Below are 20,276 nucleotides of genomic sequence, written 5' to 3'. Positions count from 1 at the left end.
TTTAAATGTTTATTTTTTCTCTTTTTGTGAGGTTATATTGCAACCGATTATCACTCCCAACTTGTCAAATACCTCCATTTGGTAAGTACCCCTCAGCATCGGAAACCGCAACAGTATGTGACGAACCAGGCTTTCCACTAACTCCAATGTAAACCCACCCGCGGCGTTATTCGACGGTCGAAGCAAGTGACGTAGTATTAATAGTGTGTTGAGACATTTAGCTCAAAACCAAACAAGTCAACCTCATGGTTACACTAGAAGAAAAGTCAGAGGATCACCGAAATCAGCAGCTTTTATCGACTGGGATCATGAATGTTTTGCACAGAATTTCATGGGAATCTATCTAATAGTTGTTTAGATATTTCAGTCTGAAACAAAGTTGTAAAAGTGGTGCTGACTGGCATTGCCATCCTTAGAGCCATGCTAATGCTGGTGATAGGCTCAAATTAGAAGAAAATTAATAATAATAATGTTAATTTGATTAAATCTGAATGTATAGTGCAGTAAAGATATTAAACATGAATCCATTGTAGGCAATTAACTGGAACACAAAGATTCAAACACAGCATACTGTTCTACGCTGCTGTATTGTGTTTTCCTGATACACCAGAGAGGAATGACCTCAGACCCTCATCAGTCACTCTAAATGCTGAATACATTCTCCTATTGACAGTGCACCGAAAGCAAAAAGATGCTTGAGGGTGATACATTATGTACTATTTATAATACACTAGAGTACTGTTGTATTTTGACACCCTCAGGCGGCTTCAGCAGGGAAATAGAGCAGTGAAATAAACATGCAACTCATAATGAAGTATTATCAAAGTACTTTAATTTCCATTGAAGACAAGAGAGATCACTCAGAGATCTTTTTTGTCATAATGAGTTAAACTAAATCTTGTATGTTGTTGTTTCCCTCGTCTCCTTTTAGTCTTTTGAAGATAAGATATTCATTTTTGATCTTGTCTAGGATTTTTGTTTTTGCTTTCCAGTGAGACATCCAACTGCTTTTGATCTAAAATGAAAAATGAACAGTGTAACAAAAACAACCTAGTTTTATAGACTTTTTTTTATTTAGAACTGCTTAGTGCAGCGATGACAGACAATGATGTTTTCATTAATTTATTAAAACCTTTTAATTCTGTGAGAAAAACTGAGACAACCAGGCATAAATATTTATAGCCTCCACTCTCTGTTGTGAAGACTTTATAGACTAATCATTAACAGATTATTAATTTAATGATGACTTAATTGTTTGTACTGTCAGTCTGAACACAGCCTGAGTGAATTTAGTGGCTTTGCAAGGCTCCTCAGCCCCCAAAATAATTTTTAAATTTAGCTAACAGTTAGCTAGTCAGATCTTTTATTTTTGTCCTCCTGACTGTGTGTTATTCGGAGGGGATGTTACCTGATCGGGAACAGGCTTTCTTTAGAGGAGCATCTTTCTGAGAGGATTAACTACCAAACATGAAAGCAGGACAACACTGTGAAATATGGCTAAACAAGGCATACAGAAAGGGGAAATGATCAATTTAACGGCACCTTGAGGAGAACATGTAACCTTTATGAGCCCAGTTGGATTATGTTGGATAAAGTACAGTAACTGCTAATTTGTGTGATATTTTCTGGTTTTGCATCTGTCCAAACTAATAACATTTGTTTTTTCCCCTCTTAAAAACGCCACTGAACTCCTACTATAACACAGTGTACATAAAGCATGTATTTATGTATTTATTTATGATTTATAATGGGAATACTATTACTTGCCATTGACAGTTGAGTTATTTTTAAGCAGTTCGTTTTGTTTTTGAGTGATTTAATTGTCATAAATTGTAGTTAAACATTCATAAATTCTCAAAACAGATTTAGTAATCAGATAGATAGATAGATAGAAATTCTAGTTTCCAGCATCACAGTTCCATAGTGCAAAACATGTTAGTAAAAAGGCAGTAAAAAAGTTAGTAGTGCAAAGTACAAAGTACAAAACAAAATATATCAGATATAAAAATACAAGGAGATGAAGAAAAACTGTTAAAACTGAATATAGTGCAGGGTAACAGCGATACACGACTATTAAAAAAGTGAATATACAGTAGTGCAGAAGAGATTGTTAAAAATGACTATAGTGCAGGGTAACTCCAGGCCTATAACAATTAAATTGCTGTAATGCTTAGACTCCTAACAAATTTTATACGAAAATCTATTTTTATTTAAGTACATGACGTAGATTTTCAGATTTGTATTCTATTTGGGGGCAGCAAACTACTTTTGAATCTATAACAAATGCGTTTTTGAGGCCCTATTTCAAAATTTGGCAAAATGTGGAGACTGTGACCGCTGTAATAACATTTTAATAAGTACATTTTGAGATTGCTATACCAAATTGGGGCACAATAACAAAATCATGGAGTGTATCTCAAAGCTTTAAAGGTCCCATATTATAAAAAAGTGAGATTTTCATGTTTTTTTTATTATAAAGCAGGTTTAAGTCCTATATAAATACTATGACAGTATCGAAACACTCAAACTCTGCATTTGAAACAAGCCGTCAGGATTTCTGCTCATTTGTGATGTCACAAATATACAATATTTAGACCCTTTACACAGATATAAACGTAAACATTCTAAATGTGTCCCAGTTTATTTCCTGGTTGCAGTGTATGTGAATGTCATCAGCTGACAGGAAGTACACATGGACCCAAGCTGTTGCCTAGCAACGCAATTCTGTTGCAATTCCGTCGCAATTCCGTCGAAATGCGCTAAAACGGAGCGTTTCAGACAGAGGGTAAATACAGGCATATTCAGGCCAACAGTATGAAGAAAATAACGTGTTTTTTTAACATTACACGATGTAAACATGTTCTAGTAGAAAGACAAAATACAAGTATGAACCTGAAAATGAGCATAATATGGGACCTTTAATAACATAAGTTTTTTTCTTTTTTCTTTTTTTTAGCTTGTTTTTAACTATGTGACTGCCATAAATTGCAGCTAACTGTTGTTGTACATTGGAAAGTAACCTGTTAGTCATAAATCTTATTATGATCCCAAAAGGCCCGGCAGTGTAATTACAAGTGGCTTCATTCTCCTGAGAGAGACAGACCTCATCTGTTTGAACTGCATGAATATGACCAGACTGTCACTCACTATATTCAGAGTCAATTGGATTTAACAGAAGAAACCAGCAGTGAAGACAGAAAAGTCCTTGTTGTGTCCGTGCACATCACAGCTCAGTCTGACAGTGTCCTCTTTTGTGTTTCTGACACAGAGCGAGAACCACTGGACATTTCTGCTCAACAAAGACTCATAGAAAATGTCTTGATCAAAACCAAAGCATGCCTCTCTGCCAGGCCTTTTTATTTTTTAACAAGTGGAAAAAGAGCTTGAAAGATATTCAGTGTGTCTCCATTCACTCGGAGCTGCGAACCCTGAAGGCTTTGGATCATTACAGAAATGACATCTAATAATCCCCTTTGTCTCTTCATTCATATTTCCAGTGGGGAGTTGACAGATACAGTTCTACAGCACGACAGCGTAGCAGCATGGTAAGAACTTCTTTTAATTCCCTTAAATGCTATTTAAAGAAGTGTTTGCATCTATGTTAAGTAGAACAATTTAGCCACTACTCCAATAAACATATCCTCTTATATTCCAATGTGAGACTTTGCATTTAGTTTGCGTCTTCACCAGTAAATGAAGCAGACATACAGTATAAAAGGATGTTTACAATCCCTCTCTTTTTAAATGCTTTTCTGCTTCATGTAGTAATCAATTTACAGTGGAGAACTTCAAATCTCATCCAACATCGCTCCAGAAGTTATTAGTGAACAACACATTTTGCTTTATTCACGACTAAAGTTTGAACACGAAGACCCTGGATGTGAAATTGTTGTTGAGTTGTTAGCTCCCAAAAAACTCTCTTAACTGATGCAGAAATAACAAATAACTGTTAGAGGTCTGGTGTGCGGTGAGATATGAATCTCTAAAACTGTTTGTGCTGCACTTCTAACTCTTTGGAAGAATAAGTTGTGTGGGAGTAAATAAACGTTAAAACTATTCAGATGTGCAGTGGTGGAAGAAGTATTTAGATCCTTTACTTCAGTAAAAGTGTGTTTCAGCACAATTTACTTTAAGTAGGAAAGTAAAAGTACTCATTGTGCAGTAAAATGTTCCCTATCAGGGTTTTACTTTTATATCTGATGTTTCTGGATTAATATCACTGAAAGTACAATGTAAAGTACAAGTGCCTCAAAATTGTCCTTAAGTACCGTACTTGAGTAAATGTACTCAGTTACATTTCCCCAATGTAGATATGTAAGGAAGTACATGGTAAACATTATATATATAATATATGTTAGCATGCTTTCTTTAGTATTTAGCTCAAGGCAGCACTGTGCTGAAAGAACGTATGTTGCTAAGAAGTGAAAGCCAATTTTTCATTCCATTGCAACGTCAGCGGCCAGCAGCGGAGCTACACTTCCGCCATTTTGGACTGAAAACGTCTACCAGACGCCAGTAAAACGTCCGACTACAAAGTGCAGTACAAAATTAAAACAAAATTATTTCTATTCTATTGCCATCATTTTTATTTCCTCTACCGAAATGTCCTGTGTTGAACAATAACAAATATTATTAATATGCATACTATTAAAACTATTTACTTACTTATTTATTCATTAAACTTTTTTGCCTGGCCGCTTTCATAAAATTCTGTTTATGTCACGCTACTAGCACTACTAGCTACTGGCTGATAGCCGGTTGTTTGGGAACAGAGATGTTAATGCATCCACCACAGTACAGGCCATACAGACCATGGGGGTATTATACGATAATAAAAGTGTTGAATTACAGCCAACATTTCCATTATTACAGCCGCATACAGCTAGCAGGAAGCTGGCAGAACCGGATATGTCATATTAGCGTGCAGGGCGGTGTAGTCCCATGGGTCTGATGCATGTTCATTATGCCAAGGAAAATAACTCTGGATTCAGTTATTTGTTCATTTTATAACTTTATGGACATAATTATTTAAATGAAGGCTATTTTAGTGGACTATCGGACTGTGAAGTTGATTTACCTAAAAAAAAAATGTGCCTGATTTACAGGCGTCTCTATACATTCATGCCAATGGACTCATTGGTGTTTTCAGTCCAAAATGGCAGCAGCGCTACCGCAGCGCCATCTAGCGGCTGTTGTCAAAAAAGCACCAGAGTTTCGCCTGTTTGCTACTATACTCTTTGCTGTGCCTAAGTACCTCGCAGAGACGCTAGCATGGCTGTAGACTCTTATATCCCTTTTCGATAAAATGTAGCATCATCTTCGTCACACACTGCGACTGTCAAAGTATTTCAAACAGTTAACTTTACGATGCTAAAAGCTCCTCAGAACAGCCTCTAATTTACATACTCACCAAAGCTCTGCACCCCTCTGAGGAACAAAAACCAACCTGCCAACAGGCTGAGTAATGTGCTGCTATATGCTCATTTAGCCTCTGAGAGAATAAAGGCCTCGTTACTGTTTCCATGCCCTCTGCTTTATTTCTTTTATCAGCATCCTGTGTGGAGTGACTGTACATTCCTCTATAAGCCTTCTTCTTGTGTTTTTTTTATAATTGCTGCTGTTTGAAACTCTCAGCAGCTGCCTCGGGACACAGAAGCAAACCATGTGAAAAATTGTGCTTTTGTCGTATCTAAAATTACACATAGAGGCCGTTCCTTTTTGATAACTTAAGAATGCTTATACAGTTCAGATTCCAGAATAGATTTATGATAATGAAACACTTTTTTTGCGATGAGATGCCCTATTTTTAGCTTATTTTTCCCCATATTCTCTGTCTCATATCATTGCTTTTCTACAGTACAAAAACAACCTTTTTTCCCTCTTGTATATAATGGACCTCTGTTAAGTGTTAGAAATGATATAACCTTGTGAATGCAGACATGGACAAAAAGCATAAAAATGTAAACATCAGCTTTTCTCCTGAACCACCACAAGAAGCTTGAGGTTCATTAATCTCATTTTCCAGGTAGAAAGGGATCTCGGTGCTTCCTTTCTCTCCCTGTCAGACCTCATGAAGAAGCTCAGTAATGCATCGAGAGGCATCCTCCCCCTGACAGAACCTGTCTTCTCAGTTTCTTCCTATTCAGAGAGAAGTGAGCTAACAGGAGTGGAGTGGATATCCTGGTTTCAGGGTTACATTGAGAGCAGCACCCGAGAGGATTGTGGGATTTGGCAGTGATATCTTACAGATCTGTGTTTTTTAAAAAAAAAAGAGTTTCCATAAAAGCTCAGATACCATTCAGCTACACTTCTCCTTGCAAGCCAGAGGACATGTGAAATCTCATGATAGTAGTTTATCTTTAAACCTTTGGTTCATTCAGTCACAATGTGGGAATTCTTTGATTTTGCTTGCCAGTGAAAAAAATGTAGTATGGATGCCTCTTAGTAAATTCAAGTCTGCTATAAATGATATTCAGATGAAACTCCTCTGCTTTAGTTATTTAGTCTATGTCCATTGTACCGATACAGGAACTAGTTTGACATTCATAGTGCAGTGGAAAATAAAGACGAGGAGGATTACACCATTGATGCGTGTTTGCATCCTGTCTGAGCGGAACCAACAACACTCATGTTTTGTAGAGAGAGAGAGACCGTGGATGCACACAGAGCAGACAGGTGTTGGCGATTGGAGCAGAGAATAAATTATTTTTATTATTATTATTATTATTATTATTATTATTATTATTATTATTTTAAAATTAGTCTAAAATTAGTCCTAAAATGAATCTTAAATTTAATTCAGAGTGGCATTAAAAAGGTCTTAAAAAGTCTTAAATCTAACTTTCCTTAAATTGTAAGAGCCCTGGATTAATTAATTGTTTAAAAATTCAGGAAAAAAAAACATGATAAATGGCCATCAGAAGTTTATAAGCTCCCGAAAGGTCACAGTTTGAGTTTTGTAGCTGTGATTATGACTGTAGCCATGCTGCTGATATTAGCATTTAACTAAGTATTCTATTAGGAATAGTGAGGTGTTTTTAAAGCAATTACAAATGACCCATTTTGTAGGGGTGTACATCGATTTGGATCAATATATCAATTCAATGATCAATGATCCATTCATATCAGCAATGCAAAGTGATAACATCGCTATATATTGTCATCTTTAAGATACGCATTTATTTTGAAATTCACTCTTTATATATATATTTTTTTTAATTTAAAAGCATAGATTGTTTTTCATTTAAATGTCTGGAATAGCCCAGGAGTCAAATCATATTATACTTACTTCTGTAAATGTAACTGATGTGTGTGTTAGATATTGTCTCATATCGATCGCAGGCCACCAAGTTGAATCGAATCGAAATCATATCGTGGCAGACTTTGTGATTTACACACCTACCATTTTGTCACTTAGTTATGAAGACTTGTCAACGATAGGGAAGTAAAACATAATCCTGCCAGCATCTTTCTAATGCAACACAAGCACTAAATGAATGTTAATTCTTACACTATAGGTTGCACATTTGATTCCCAGTTATGGTGTGGTTCATAAAATAAGATGTGTTGCCCTGATTCTACATGTGTCACTGTTAGCTGTCAGTGAAGGATATCACTTATCTTTTCTGTGCAGCTAAAATACTGCAGCAGCTGAAGCTTTCTGCAAACTTAAATCAGAGTCCCTTTAATGTTACACATCAATGGGCTTTATCCACCCACTCTGCCCTGTTGCCCATGCGAGCATAAAGAACACGATACGACTCCTTTATCATCCTGCTAATAATCTGCCCATTTATATATCTGTTGGATCACATACACCCAACTCCCCTCAGATGTCTGATTGGACTGCACCGTCCTGAAGTTCAGCACACAGATCTGAGCAGGCCACGCACCGCTGCGCCTGTAAATGAACAGCCAGTCAGCGATCGCTGCAGATGAAAAGCGGCTTTTTTCCTTGTACAGCAGCACACTGCAGTCATTTCTGGCCCAGTATACGATGTGTGTGTGTGTGTGTGTGTGTGTGTGGAGCCTCCTGGGGGCTGCTGATAAGGTGGAGGAGCATTTATCATTATTTATCCATTTAGTGGATCATATTTCACCATATGAATAACACCATTATTCAGAGAAATGCTGAAAAGCAAAATGGGGATTTGATGATAATAACTTTACTTATTGAAGAGGCTGTTATGACTCCCACATTTACATTACTATATATGCAAGCTTGTGGAAATGCATAAACTTTAATGAAGCAACATCACATTATAGGCTTTCTTACTCAATGTTCTCTTACTCAGGATGAACCAAAGCATCCATTTTCACCGCCCTCGGGATCCTCAATAGTTATTATTCAGCAATATACCAGAATGCTCTTCTTCATTTATGGCTACAGCTGCAGATGTCCTGGTTTATGAATTAAATTAGAGCAGATTGTTCTCAAACAACATAACTTTCTGCAGCCTCCAGGAAATCGTTATAGCACTTAATGACTTGATTGTGACTCAGGCTGATGACTGAGGAGACAATCCTGTTAATTACAATTATTGTGTAATTATTAGTTAGACAATATGTGCATGACTCCAGCTATTTATTTAGTAATTAAGTAGCTGGAGTCATGCTCTGTGGATCTCCTCCTTTTAAAGGGTGTTACAATAAAATGCAAACCCAAACACAACAATAGCATCAATTTCAGGGGCATTTGTGAGATTGCATAATATTGATGACACGATGTTCTTGTTCTTGTAGATTTCAAGGCCCAGTTTGAATAATTTCTGATAATATTTTACAGGAAGGAAACACAAGGAAATGTTAATGTTCAAGTTCTTTATTGTTCTATAATGCACAATAATTACAATGAAACAGTCGTTGGCAATCAAATTTTTCCGCCAACAATGCTCATAATAATAGATTATTATATAGATTTAATTCGAACATGTAACAAATAATAAGAAAACAAAATGAGAATGACCAATAAAATGAACAGTTAACATGTCCAGCAAATTCTAAATAAACTAAATAAATAGGCCAATATTATATGTTCGAAAAGGAATAGGCAGAAGTAAACACTCATAAGGTCCTACCCCTTTCTGTAACTTCGATAACGTAAATAAGGAACTTAATGTGTATCACATACACTCATAAATAATCATCTTGATATGTAAAAAAAAACAAAAAAAAAACATCAACAACGACCGAATGAATATGTTTACAAAAAGAAGAGAAAATCACTTAAAAAAATTCAAATCTAAGACATAAAGACATAAAATAGTGCAGGAATTAATAAAATATAAAATAAAAGAGGTGTACAGTAATAGGAGTATGCACATAACTATAAAGTATATACTGTGATGCAGCGGTTCCCAACCTGGGGTCAAAATTAGATTTGCTCATGTCTAACTAAAATCATAATCACACATTTACGGGACAATTTATACAATTTATAAAATATTTAAGAAGTTATACTTGTTTGCTACTTAGAAGCAAATTCTAATGAAATATTCTGCTTCAATCCATATTTGTTGGCGTTTAGCCTTTCAAAATCAACATATTTCACTGCGGTCAAAAACATATTTGCTCTCCCACTTGACGCACACAAAGGGAGGCCGACACCTGTATTAACGGGGCAGTGTAGCAGCAATGTAACAACACCTTAAATTACATTTATTTAACCACAATAACAAAAAAAATCTATTTGGTCTCTAATGCTTTTATAGTAAATTCATTAAGTCGTTATAAAAAAATATCATTATGTATCTGCATTCGCTTGGCAAATCCATCAAGGTGTACAGTATATTCTTTAAAGAAAGTTGATTTAATGAAATACACTGAATCACTTTATTCAAATTGAGGATTTGTTTTTTAGGGCGATGACATCGTGGGGCTCAGCTTTCCTTAGATATAAGCTGGGGGGGCTTCAAAGAAAATAGGTTGGGAACCACTGCTGTGATGAATAAACGGGTAGTAAAATATATATACTAAGATGTAAACAGGTTGTAAACAGTAACCAGGTGGAGCCAATGCAGTACAACATGTATGTACAGTACCAGTAAGTATAGCAGTAGTATATAAAGTAGTAACATTTAAATTGGTGGTGAAATAAGTGTTTGTTTCTGACAGAAACCAGCGGTCGTGAACTCTGCTGCAGCCAGAGAGGAGACTGACAGCTGCCCTCTTCCCCCAGGATGGAGGAGCTACACATCACCTGAGGGACTCCGGTACTATGTCAACAGCTGCAGTAAAGGTGAGAGCAGCCACGCCTGAAAACATCAAGTACATCAGTACAACAGCCGGGATTCATATCAGCAAGGGCATGGTTTTGATGACGATGGTCAAATGATGGTTAAGCCTATGTTTTCATGTCAGAGTCGAAGCAATGTATTCTTCTGGCTCCATAATAATAATAATAATAATAATAATTATAATAATTATAATAAAAATAGAGCTTTCTTTTTAGCAAATTAAATTAAAAAATACGATGTAAAGTGATTTTCACCAGAATTTAACATTCACAAGCATCCATAATACACTGTATTTTCTGCTGCTACAGGACTGAATTAAAGTGAAAAGAAAAATAGGAAGAAAAAGATATTGTTTGTGTTGTGAATATCACTTTTATAATCAGATTTTCACCACTTTGGTGCCGCCCGCCATCTAAGTTACTGTATGTAACGTTAATACACTGACTATAAGGATGTATATATACTGTACATGTAGCAGCGTCATCATGCAGAAACTTACGTCAGGTCATGTGGGAAACAGGTTTTAGAAGGGCTTGAAGGGAAAATAGCATTTTGATGCTAAAACATACCTACTTGACCAAAATGTGCATGTTCAGATTTGAATACATAAGGAACACAACTGGGAAGCTACAGAATGATATAAAAAAAAAATAAAAAAAAAAAAATAAATGGACCTGCCCTTTAAATGTAGATAATGTTAGATATTGCAAAATAAAATATTGCAAATAAGGTTTCCCCTGCAAAACAAAAGAGTGGGAAGTTAACATGTGCCATGCATTACTCTCAGTTGTTTGCAAGTGTTGTGATATAAACTTTGTTCTTTGTCCTTTGAGACACATTTGTAGAATGAAAACTGCACTCGGTCAGACACAGAAGTCAATAGCCATGTACTGAACTGATTATCACCTCCTCTTGTGTTTTAGTTTACTTATCAAGTCATCCAGCTCTCACTGCCTCAACACTGTGAACTATGAGGACTCATTATCATTCCTCCCCATCAGCGAGTCTCAGCAGTCCATTCATGTGGACCTTCCGATTCGATCCACTTTAATCTGATTATCTTAAACGTGTTGCACAGCCAGTATCTCAGCACTGAGATCTGTGGATTCAGTGGTGGAGGGATATTTGTCTTCTGCTCTAATACACTGCTACCTAACAAGAGACTGAAGAGTTATTTTAATATAGAGGCTAGAAGGCAGGCGACCTTTCACAAACATCTGCTTCGGTGTGTGTGTGTGTGTGTGTGTGTATGTGTGTTTTACACCTCATTTGGGAATTAATCCAGGCGGATAAGACAGACTCCCACGGGACAGACGAAAAGGCTGCATCAACAACATCTCTGGCAGTGATTGCACTTTGGCTCGCAGCACACACACACACACACACACACACACGCACACACACACGCACACACACACACACACACACTGAGCAGGAAGAAACAAAACACCCAAAAGCTATTTTTACGTTCAGCACCCATATGCTGCAGCAGTCACTTTTTATTTTGTTACAGTTTGTTGTTGTTTCGTGTCTGAATATAGAGCTTCAAAAGGCTGCTGCTGAGTGTGTGTGTGTGTGCGTGTGTGCGTGTGTGTGTGTGTGTGTGTGTGTGTGTCGTAGAGATGCCAACAGTGTTTATTAGAAAGCTGCTTGTTGTTTTTCGTCTGTCATTTAATCGAGGAGGTGCACAAATGAGGATGAGTTGAAGTCATTCCACTTAATCCCTTTGGGGTTGAAAATATGACAGATGGGAATTGGAACGACGAGAAAGAATTGCAAAGGGGGAACTGAAGCTTAAAAACATGTGATTGTTTATGAAGAAAGAAGAAATTATACAAACTAAACTACACTTTACAATCATTCATAAGATATAATAAGATATGATCAGATATGATAAGTTAAGTTAAGATATGATAAGATAAGATACGATTTGATAAGATGTAAGATAAGATAAGATAAGATAAGATAAGATATGATAAGATGTAAGATAAGATAAGAAAAGCCTTTATTGATCTCCAGAGGGGAAATTCGGAAATAGAAAAACAGATAAATAGAGAAAGTAAAAAATAAATAGAGGTACTGTATATTTATAAATCCAGCAAAAGAAAGTCACATATTAATGCTCATCATATATTCAGTGACTGTGTTTCTTAATTAAAATGTGCACATTACAGTAACAAATCCATGATTCTTGGCTTTCAGCTTTCCATCCACTCACACATTTAGACATTTGTGTTAAAGATCCACACAGTGACACAGATTCACCTGCAGCCGTCGCAGTGTAAAGGACTTCCTGCTCTGCTAAGTGGAATGATTCCTCATTACTCTGTGTGATAGACGGCTAAAATACAGGAGTTGGAAATCATTCATTTTTTTACCCAAAAGGTTCACTTGTCCATAGATGGACGAGAATGAAGGAAATAAAGTTTACCTTGACTTTACCTGCCATGCTGGCACAACAAGGTTAAACACTTTTTGTTTCTACTTTTACTGAATTATATTTAAAAGAATTTGAGGGACGTTTTAGGATTTCCTGGGAGTTTATGGGTATACAGTATGTCCATTACACCCACAAAATGAGAGGTTTACCCGTAACGGTCATTATAATCATAAGGTTTATCCCGTATGGAGCATGAATTTGCACGGCAGAACATTTAGATTAAATTGGATTTTGACACATCGTGTGCAAAAATGACATTTTGGCTATAAAACATCTCATAGAGCATCCAAAATGAAGGTTTATCCCGTGAGGAACATGAATGTGCTCAGTACATTTCACAACACTGTCCATCAGATTTTGACATTTATATTTTTAGTGTGGTTTTAGTGCTACTGCGTAATTTAGAAATTAACATAATTCTGGATTAATGCACAACTTAAAACATCCTCGGTTGCTGCTGTTATTTATCATTATTCTAGTGGCTGATATAGTCGTTTTTAAATGGTGTTTTAATTGCGCTTGGCTCGAGAGGCAGCTATGGGGGGATAGCCCCACGTTCGCAATGTCAAGCAGCGCTCGAAATTAAGGATGTCCCGTTGTCCTGGGGAACAATAAAAATATCCCCTGGGAAAAAAGATACAGTGCCTGGCACAGTAGAAAAACTTATCAATCCAAATGAAATTATGCGTCATAGTTGTTTTTACCAAGTTTAGAGAGCGAAGCTATGCTCATATTTAACATACTTTACAAACGGCTTCACAATTTATGATAAAAAGGAAAGGTTATTGATACTATTTTAAATTTAGAGTGTGTATGTAAATTTTGATCGCTATATTTCAATCAGAAACAGCTTTGTATTTTTGCACTGCAGTTTGCTGTGATGCATTTATCGATCCATCAGTTAGAAATAAACAGGAAACAGTATCTCAACGAGGGATGCACCGATACCGGAACAGATATCGGGCCGAATCGGTCTCAAATAGCTGGATTGGATATCGGTGGCAATGGGGCCAGTGTATTAAATTCAATTCTATGTTTATATACTATAAATATTATATACTGAAATCATATCATTGTTGGACCAAGCTTATCAAAAGTTGCATAAAGCTTGTTGATATATCATTACATTTTGAAGATATTGACCAATGAATTTCAAAAGGGGCGTGGCTCAACACATAAACAGACTTAAGTCAAGAACCATTTGGCCCATCATCTCGAAACTTGCAAGATATGTCCACAACCTTGAGCGAAAAAAGGCTTGAACCCGCGATCTGCTGCTTGCAGCTATAATTTACTTTTTGTTTTACAAAGTTAGGAAACCAATGTTTAAGTGAAGCCTGATGTTTCCCTACACATGATATAATGATCCCAGTCACTTCCACACAGTGAGACATACAGCTTGTTAATGGTGAAACCATTAATCATGTGTCAGTGTATCTATGCAGGATGTATTATAACAATGAGAGGGAAATGGGAACTTGAAGAAAGAAGATGTATTAATTAGCTGTGCACATAATGTGCTGCTGTGGTCAATATTCATATTAGCAAGTGCATCTTGTAGCATGAAGATTGTGCAGAGAAATATCAATGTGCAGAAGGAGCTGATGTTTTTCAGCTGTCATCCTTCCTGTTGTTTGTATCGTTCCAGAAACAACATGGCGACGTCCCTCCTTGTCAGCCGAGGCCCCACAGAGACCGCTGGCACAACAGAACGCCTCACCATATGGTAAAACTGAGCCGTTATCTTCTCAGCCACCCGGTTTATGACACAATTTCTACTAACACGTAGAAAACAAAACAGCACAAGAAGCATAAACACTGAAGACAAGACATTGCAGGAATGAGAAGGAGAGTTTTATAGAGGTTTAGAGGATAGGAATGACAAAGATAGAGAGCTGATGATAACTATAATATCTGTATTCATTTGTTAAATTGCTCTTTCCATGAAGATTGTTTCCATTTGGAGCCACAGGTCATAACTTCATTTTTCAACATTATTCCTGTCAGACAGATTACGCCTTTTAGCATCAGCAGTAGTAATCTGTTTATTATTCTTAAACCAGATTCCTTCAGATGAGCAGTTTAACTGACACAATACAAGTAATCACACTGTGTTTCCATTATACTTAGTCACATTTTCCCAAAAGGTTTTTACAAAACCTTTGACAAATCCCTCTGCTGTGTCCTACATTATCACAAACCTTGCTACTGCAGGAAATCCTACATTTTCTTAATGACTGGCTTATTATGTTTCATCGCTGCCAGCATCCTCGCTAACGACATCTTAGCAGAGAGCAGATGGTTTTCTTCTTTCTGCTGGCATGTGGCCTAAACACACTTAGAGGGAAAACGAGTCAGCTGCAGGGGAGTTTGTCAGCATTCAAGCAGACAAGTATGATCCTCCTTAGAGAGCAAGAAGTTTAATGAAGGCCAGGTTTAGAGCTGAGCAGCCTGGACGTCTCCTCCAACCTCCAGACAGGAAACTGGGGATTTGACCGGCTGGTTTCAGAGACCGAGAAATAGTGAGGCGGCATTCAAGAGGAGGTAGATGAGATAAGACTGAGTTGTTGAACACGTGCCAGAGCATCACAGGTATACGTGCATTCATGAACACATGTACAAATATGCACAAATACTTAAAAAGTATTACAAACAATACAGATCTGCTAGTTAGCTTTTGTTTGCATGAAGCAAGAAAAAAAAAAACATCCTCATTAATAGCTTTACAATATTTTCCAAGACTCATCTTGAACTCCTACCTTAGCATTAAGATTGGAAACAGCTGGCCTGTCTGCCTCCAAAAGCTCAAAAATACATCAACCATCACATCTAATTAACATATTATATCTTGTTTGTTAATTTGTACACAAATGGGTATATAGACGACAATATTGTATTTTAATCAGGAGTTATGTCTTGTAACTAGAGATGTCAAGAGAACCGATACTTTGATACCAAGTCGATACCATAATTCTGAAAACATGGTGGTACTAGTTTTTCTACAGTACCGCAGGTGCTAGGGGGGCTCGAGACTAATGGTGTCCCATCGTCCTGGGGTTGATAGAAAATGTCCCTGATAATGCTACATTGTGAACAACGAACTGTGTTGAAATCGGCGGGAGGAGAGCTAGTTAACGTTAACAGCTAACCTACGGAGGTTGTATTGAGTTACATTATGATGCATTCAAGCTCTATTCGGTATTCAAATTCAATTTGTTTTTATATATCGTCAAATCATAACCAAAGTTATCTCAAGACTTTTTTCATTATAGAGCAGGTTTAGAACGTACTCTATAATTTAGAGACCCAACAAGAGATCCCCCATAAGCATGCATTGTTATGCGACAGTGGCAAGAAAAAAACCCGATTTGCCTCAACTAAATGTAAACTTGGTGAAACAACTTGAGTTGTATTATCAAGGATTAATAATACATTCGCAAATACCAGTATGCAAACGGTAATGAATGAGTGAATGTTGAAACACATGGGATTTATTTTTTCGTTTTCGTTTTTTTCTTTGTTTCTGTTTTTTACCGTGGTAATGAATTGGTATCGAGAATCGTGACATTTCACTGGTATTGGTATCGACTACTAAATTTCTAGTATCGTGACATCCTTAGTTGTAACTGTTACACGGTTCAGTTGTTATGCTTAGCTACTTAACCACATCCTGTTTCCAGGTCTGTACTTAATGCACCCTCAAGAGAGAAGCATCAATCTTCTCATCTAACTATCAGGGGGGGGAAGAGAATTAGCATATTGCCACCAATGTTAAAGTATTTCTTTAATTGTTAAGGATTGGGCCACAAGCAAATCACACATTTCTGTGAAGATTAATATTTTTCTCCATTTTCATGATAAAGCTAACGACAAAGCACAACTGATATCGCATAGTGTTCGTAGGTGAAACATAACATCTGTTTATTTAGGATCCCTGCTCTGTTTTGTGCAAATGTGACTTACTGTTTTTCACATGGCAGAGACACGTTCAATTTTACTGGGCAAGTAACAGAGGTCAACAAAGTTCGTAGATTTCTTAATGCCCCTTTAAGCAAAATGACCGTTGTTGTTATTTTTAGAGTCAGCATGGTTTTTCTGGTGCTGCTCTGACCAGCGTCCGCGGCTGTGATGCGTGTCCTCGGGGGTCACACTCTGCCGGGCTCACGTGTTTACCTTCAGCTGGAGATGGGACCATTTGATATGCAACGAGCAGACAGCTCATGAATCACAGGCGATGAAGAACCATTAAGGGCCTAAAGGATGAAACCAGGGATGTTACTACAGAGCTGTGAACCCCCCCCAGGGACCGGCTCATTAATGTCATTCCTCCAACATGTGGATATACTGTATGTGGATCTGGGAAGAAGACGTACTCAGTGCAAACTGGAAAATTGGCCTTAAATCGCCTGTAAATGTCACAAAAGCTGCATGAAATAGTCTGATTTGTTCTCCCTGACACCAAAGCAATGACTGCCTGCTCTGAAAAATCAAACCACAGCTTGGACTCACCAATATCAGGATGTCACACATCAAAAACCTCAGTAAAATGTGACCTTTTCACTGTAATTGAGTCGCCTCTCAAATTGTCGATTCCTTGCTTCCCACCTGTTCATTTATGTGAAGTTATTGTACAAAAGTAAGACTCAGTAATGTGTGTGTTTATAATCTGTTTTGTCCTCAGGCAACGGATGCCACAGCAGCACAAAGACCAGTCAGCCTACGGAGGTCGCTGATGTTGCTCTGAGGAAGCCCACCATGAACAAACAGGTAAGCCACATGAGACTTAAGCAGTAGGAATCGTCAGCTCTGTTTGCACAAAAAGGGGTTCAGACTGTCTTCAGTATGAGGCTTCACATATTGAAAAAGCTGTTATACAGTGTTTGTTTCCCTTTATGGTTTTTATGTGCTGAAAGTTGATTAATTGATTTGGTCATCATCTAACAAATCCTTCAAATTAAACGACAAAATACGTTCGAAATACGATCATTGTCATGCTTTTAAAAAAAACAATGTAGACAGTGGGTTTCAAAATGGGAAACGAACACTAGATAACGGTGTTAAAATCTGATGTTTTGTTGATCCATCCATCCATCTCAACCTCCTCCCTTTGTCGCTCTATTTTAACGTCACCTGACTTCCTCCTTTTCTCTCGTCTCGAATGTAAACACGTTGTTTTTGGGATTTGCTTAAAGGACTGATGCCGTCGTTCTTCTTGGGAAAAAATTAATCAACAACAACTTTGTTAATCTAGTGATCAGTATTTTTCAACTTGGACCATGTTTTAGTGTCTAAGTGACCAATGGGCACAACACTTTTTGAAACTGGCCCAGTATTGAGGGAAAACCCTGCAGCTGCCAGCTGCTAAACGGGCTGCAATGTAATTGCTCGGGGCAACTTCTCACCGTCATTGTACGTCTACTAAAAATGGTTGTTTTGCCACTGACAGATTCAGATTGTAATTATAAGTGTCTGACAACATTATGGAAAGGACCCTATACAGAGAAATAAAACCTTTTTCTTTACTGTTCGCTTGATCCGGTCTGTTTGTTGTTGTGAGTCTCGCTCAGAGAAGTCTCGTTCTGAAATCTTGCGTCTCATCCACATTGTCGAAATCATCTAAATATTCAGCCATGGCATAAATAATACTTAGATAATACTAAGCTATGCTTTCTGTACTCCAACAATTTTTCAAAATTTCCAAAAATTGAATTTCCCCTCGGGAATCAATAAAGTGCCTTTCTTCTTTCTTCTTTCTTCTTTCTTCTTTCTTCTTCCTCTTCTACTTCTTCTTCTTCTTCTTATTCTGCTTCTTCTTCTTCTTCTAACACAACAAACTCTGATAACTCCGGCACTCCTCTCTCCACTCTCACTCACGTTTCCAACGTTGTCTTCCGGCAACAAGTCACATGACACAATAACGAACAGAAAGCGAAAGGTAAGAAAAACGTTTTATTTCTCTGTAGGGTCCTTTCCATATCGTTGTGAGACACTTATAATAACAATCTGAGCCTGTCAGTGACAACAACAAGCACTTTAGTGGACGTACATTGATGGTGAGGAGTTGTACCGAGCGATTACATTGCAGCTTGTTTACGCATTATTCACTTACATAGAAAAACATGGAAAAATTGGGTCCAGGTTGAAAAGTACCAAAGTTACCCTTTTACGTCAGTATCAAGCAAAAATGCTGAATATTCCCAGTTTCCAGTCTCTCAAATTTGAAGACTTGCTGCTTTTCTCTGTTTTTAAATTGTTGTAAATTGATTATCTGGTCAGACAAAACAATCTGAAGACGTCACCTTGGTCTCTGGGAATTTATATTTTATTTACAATATTTTATAAACGATAATTTGAAAGAATAATTGATAGCTTAAGCAGTTCGCCGTCCACTTTCAAAATCTCTGTCCAGTGTGGCCCATGTGCAAAAAAATTAAAATCCACACTAGGTGCTTTCTCCCACGTAAACAACGCTTTCACTTCTCTGATGTCAGTATTTCCATGATCTAAATCTGCCGCGCTCTGTCCACTGCAAGCAGGGCCGCTCCCGCCGCTCGGATGGACCCGGGCCAACATCGATTACATGCCAACCCACGTGACTAATTACGAGTCAGATGAGGGCACACCGAGTCATAATCACACAGGAGAGTATAGATGGACAGACAGTTGGTGCCATATGGGCAGCAGAGATTTGGACCCTCACTTGTCAGAGTTTGTCAGTTGTGGAAAGGAGGCCAGCCAAGACAGTAGAAGCTCACGCAGGGAGCACCGGGGCCACGGATCCCGAAAACCTGGACTGCGATTGTGGCGGTCAGAGCCGCCATGTTCTGTGCAGCGAAGGTGAGAACGTGGTTGTTGTGCACGTTCGTGGAGGTTTGTTCTGGCTGTGATGGTGTTGGATGTTGTGAAAAAGCTGCAAGCGATCATGTGTGCCGTCGTAGCCGCTCCGCTTCTGCACGCAGCTTGTTTTTTTGAAGCCTCGGGTGAAGCGCTGTCATATGAAAGAGATGATAACGATGTAGCTGCCACCGTCTTGCACGCACATACTTACTCTAAACATGAACGTCACATTGTGCACATATAAATGAACACATGTTTTGTGCAATATGTTGACACACGGTCCCTGAATTTGTCTCCTCAGCACACTTTTATAACCCCTTCGATCTTAAACACACACAATCACAGAGGCTTCATCTCATTGGCTGCCTGTTTTCCCTCCTCTCTTTCTCTCGCTCTCGCTCTCTCGCTCTCGCTCTCTCCTCCCCCCCCCTCCTCCGCCAGTTTCCCTCCCAATCGTAATTAGTCATTTTAAAGATCATCATTCAACCATTTCCATCAAACCAACCCCCACCTCCAGCACCATCACCTCCACCACTGCTGCTCCCTCCTCCCACACTATCTGCCTCTCTGGGGAGGGAGGTGTGGCAGGGATCATGTAAATAAACCCCCCTCCTCTTCTTCCTCCTCCTCCTCTTACTATTTCTTTCTTCATGCTTTTGCTTCCCTTTACGCTCCAGCATCTCCACCCATGAGCCGGCTCAGTGGTCTCTCTCTCTGCATGGACATCATTGGGTGAGGAGTGGAGGTGAGGCTGGGTGGGGGTA

General features: G+C 38.0%; 1 protein-coding gene across 1 annotated transcript; it reads left to right on the top strand.

Moving 5' to 3' along the window:
* Positions 1–2,855: 2,855 nt before the first annotated feature.
* LOC119502331 (growth arrest-specific protein 7-like) lies at positions 2,856–20,190 on the top strand. Its single transcript, XM_037793236.1, has 5 exons — positions 2,856–3,545; positions 10,114–10,237; positions 14,324–14,401; positions 17,357–17,442; positions 19,954–20,190. Exons 1-5 carry the CDS (start codon positions 3,543–3,545, stop codon positions 19,969–19,971), a joined length of 309 nt encoding a protein of 102 aa, XP_037649164.1. The 5' UTR covers positions 2,856–3,542; the 3' UTR covers positions 19,972–20,190.
* The last annotated feature ends 86 nt before the right edge of the window (positions 20,191–20,276 follow it).

Source organism: Sebastes umbrosus, chromosome 14, assembly GCF_015220745.1.
Source record: "Sebastes umbrosus isolate fSebUmb1 chromosome 14, fSebUmb1.pri, whole genome shotgun sequence".
Classification (NCBI taxonomy): domain Eukaryota; kingdom Metazoa; phylum Chordata; class Actinopteri; order Perciformes; family Sebastidae; genus Sebastes; species Sebastes umbrosus.
This window is presented reverse-complemented; position numbering and strand designations above follow the sequence as displayed.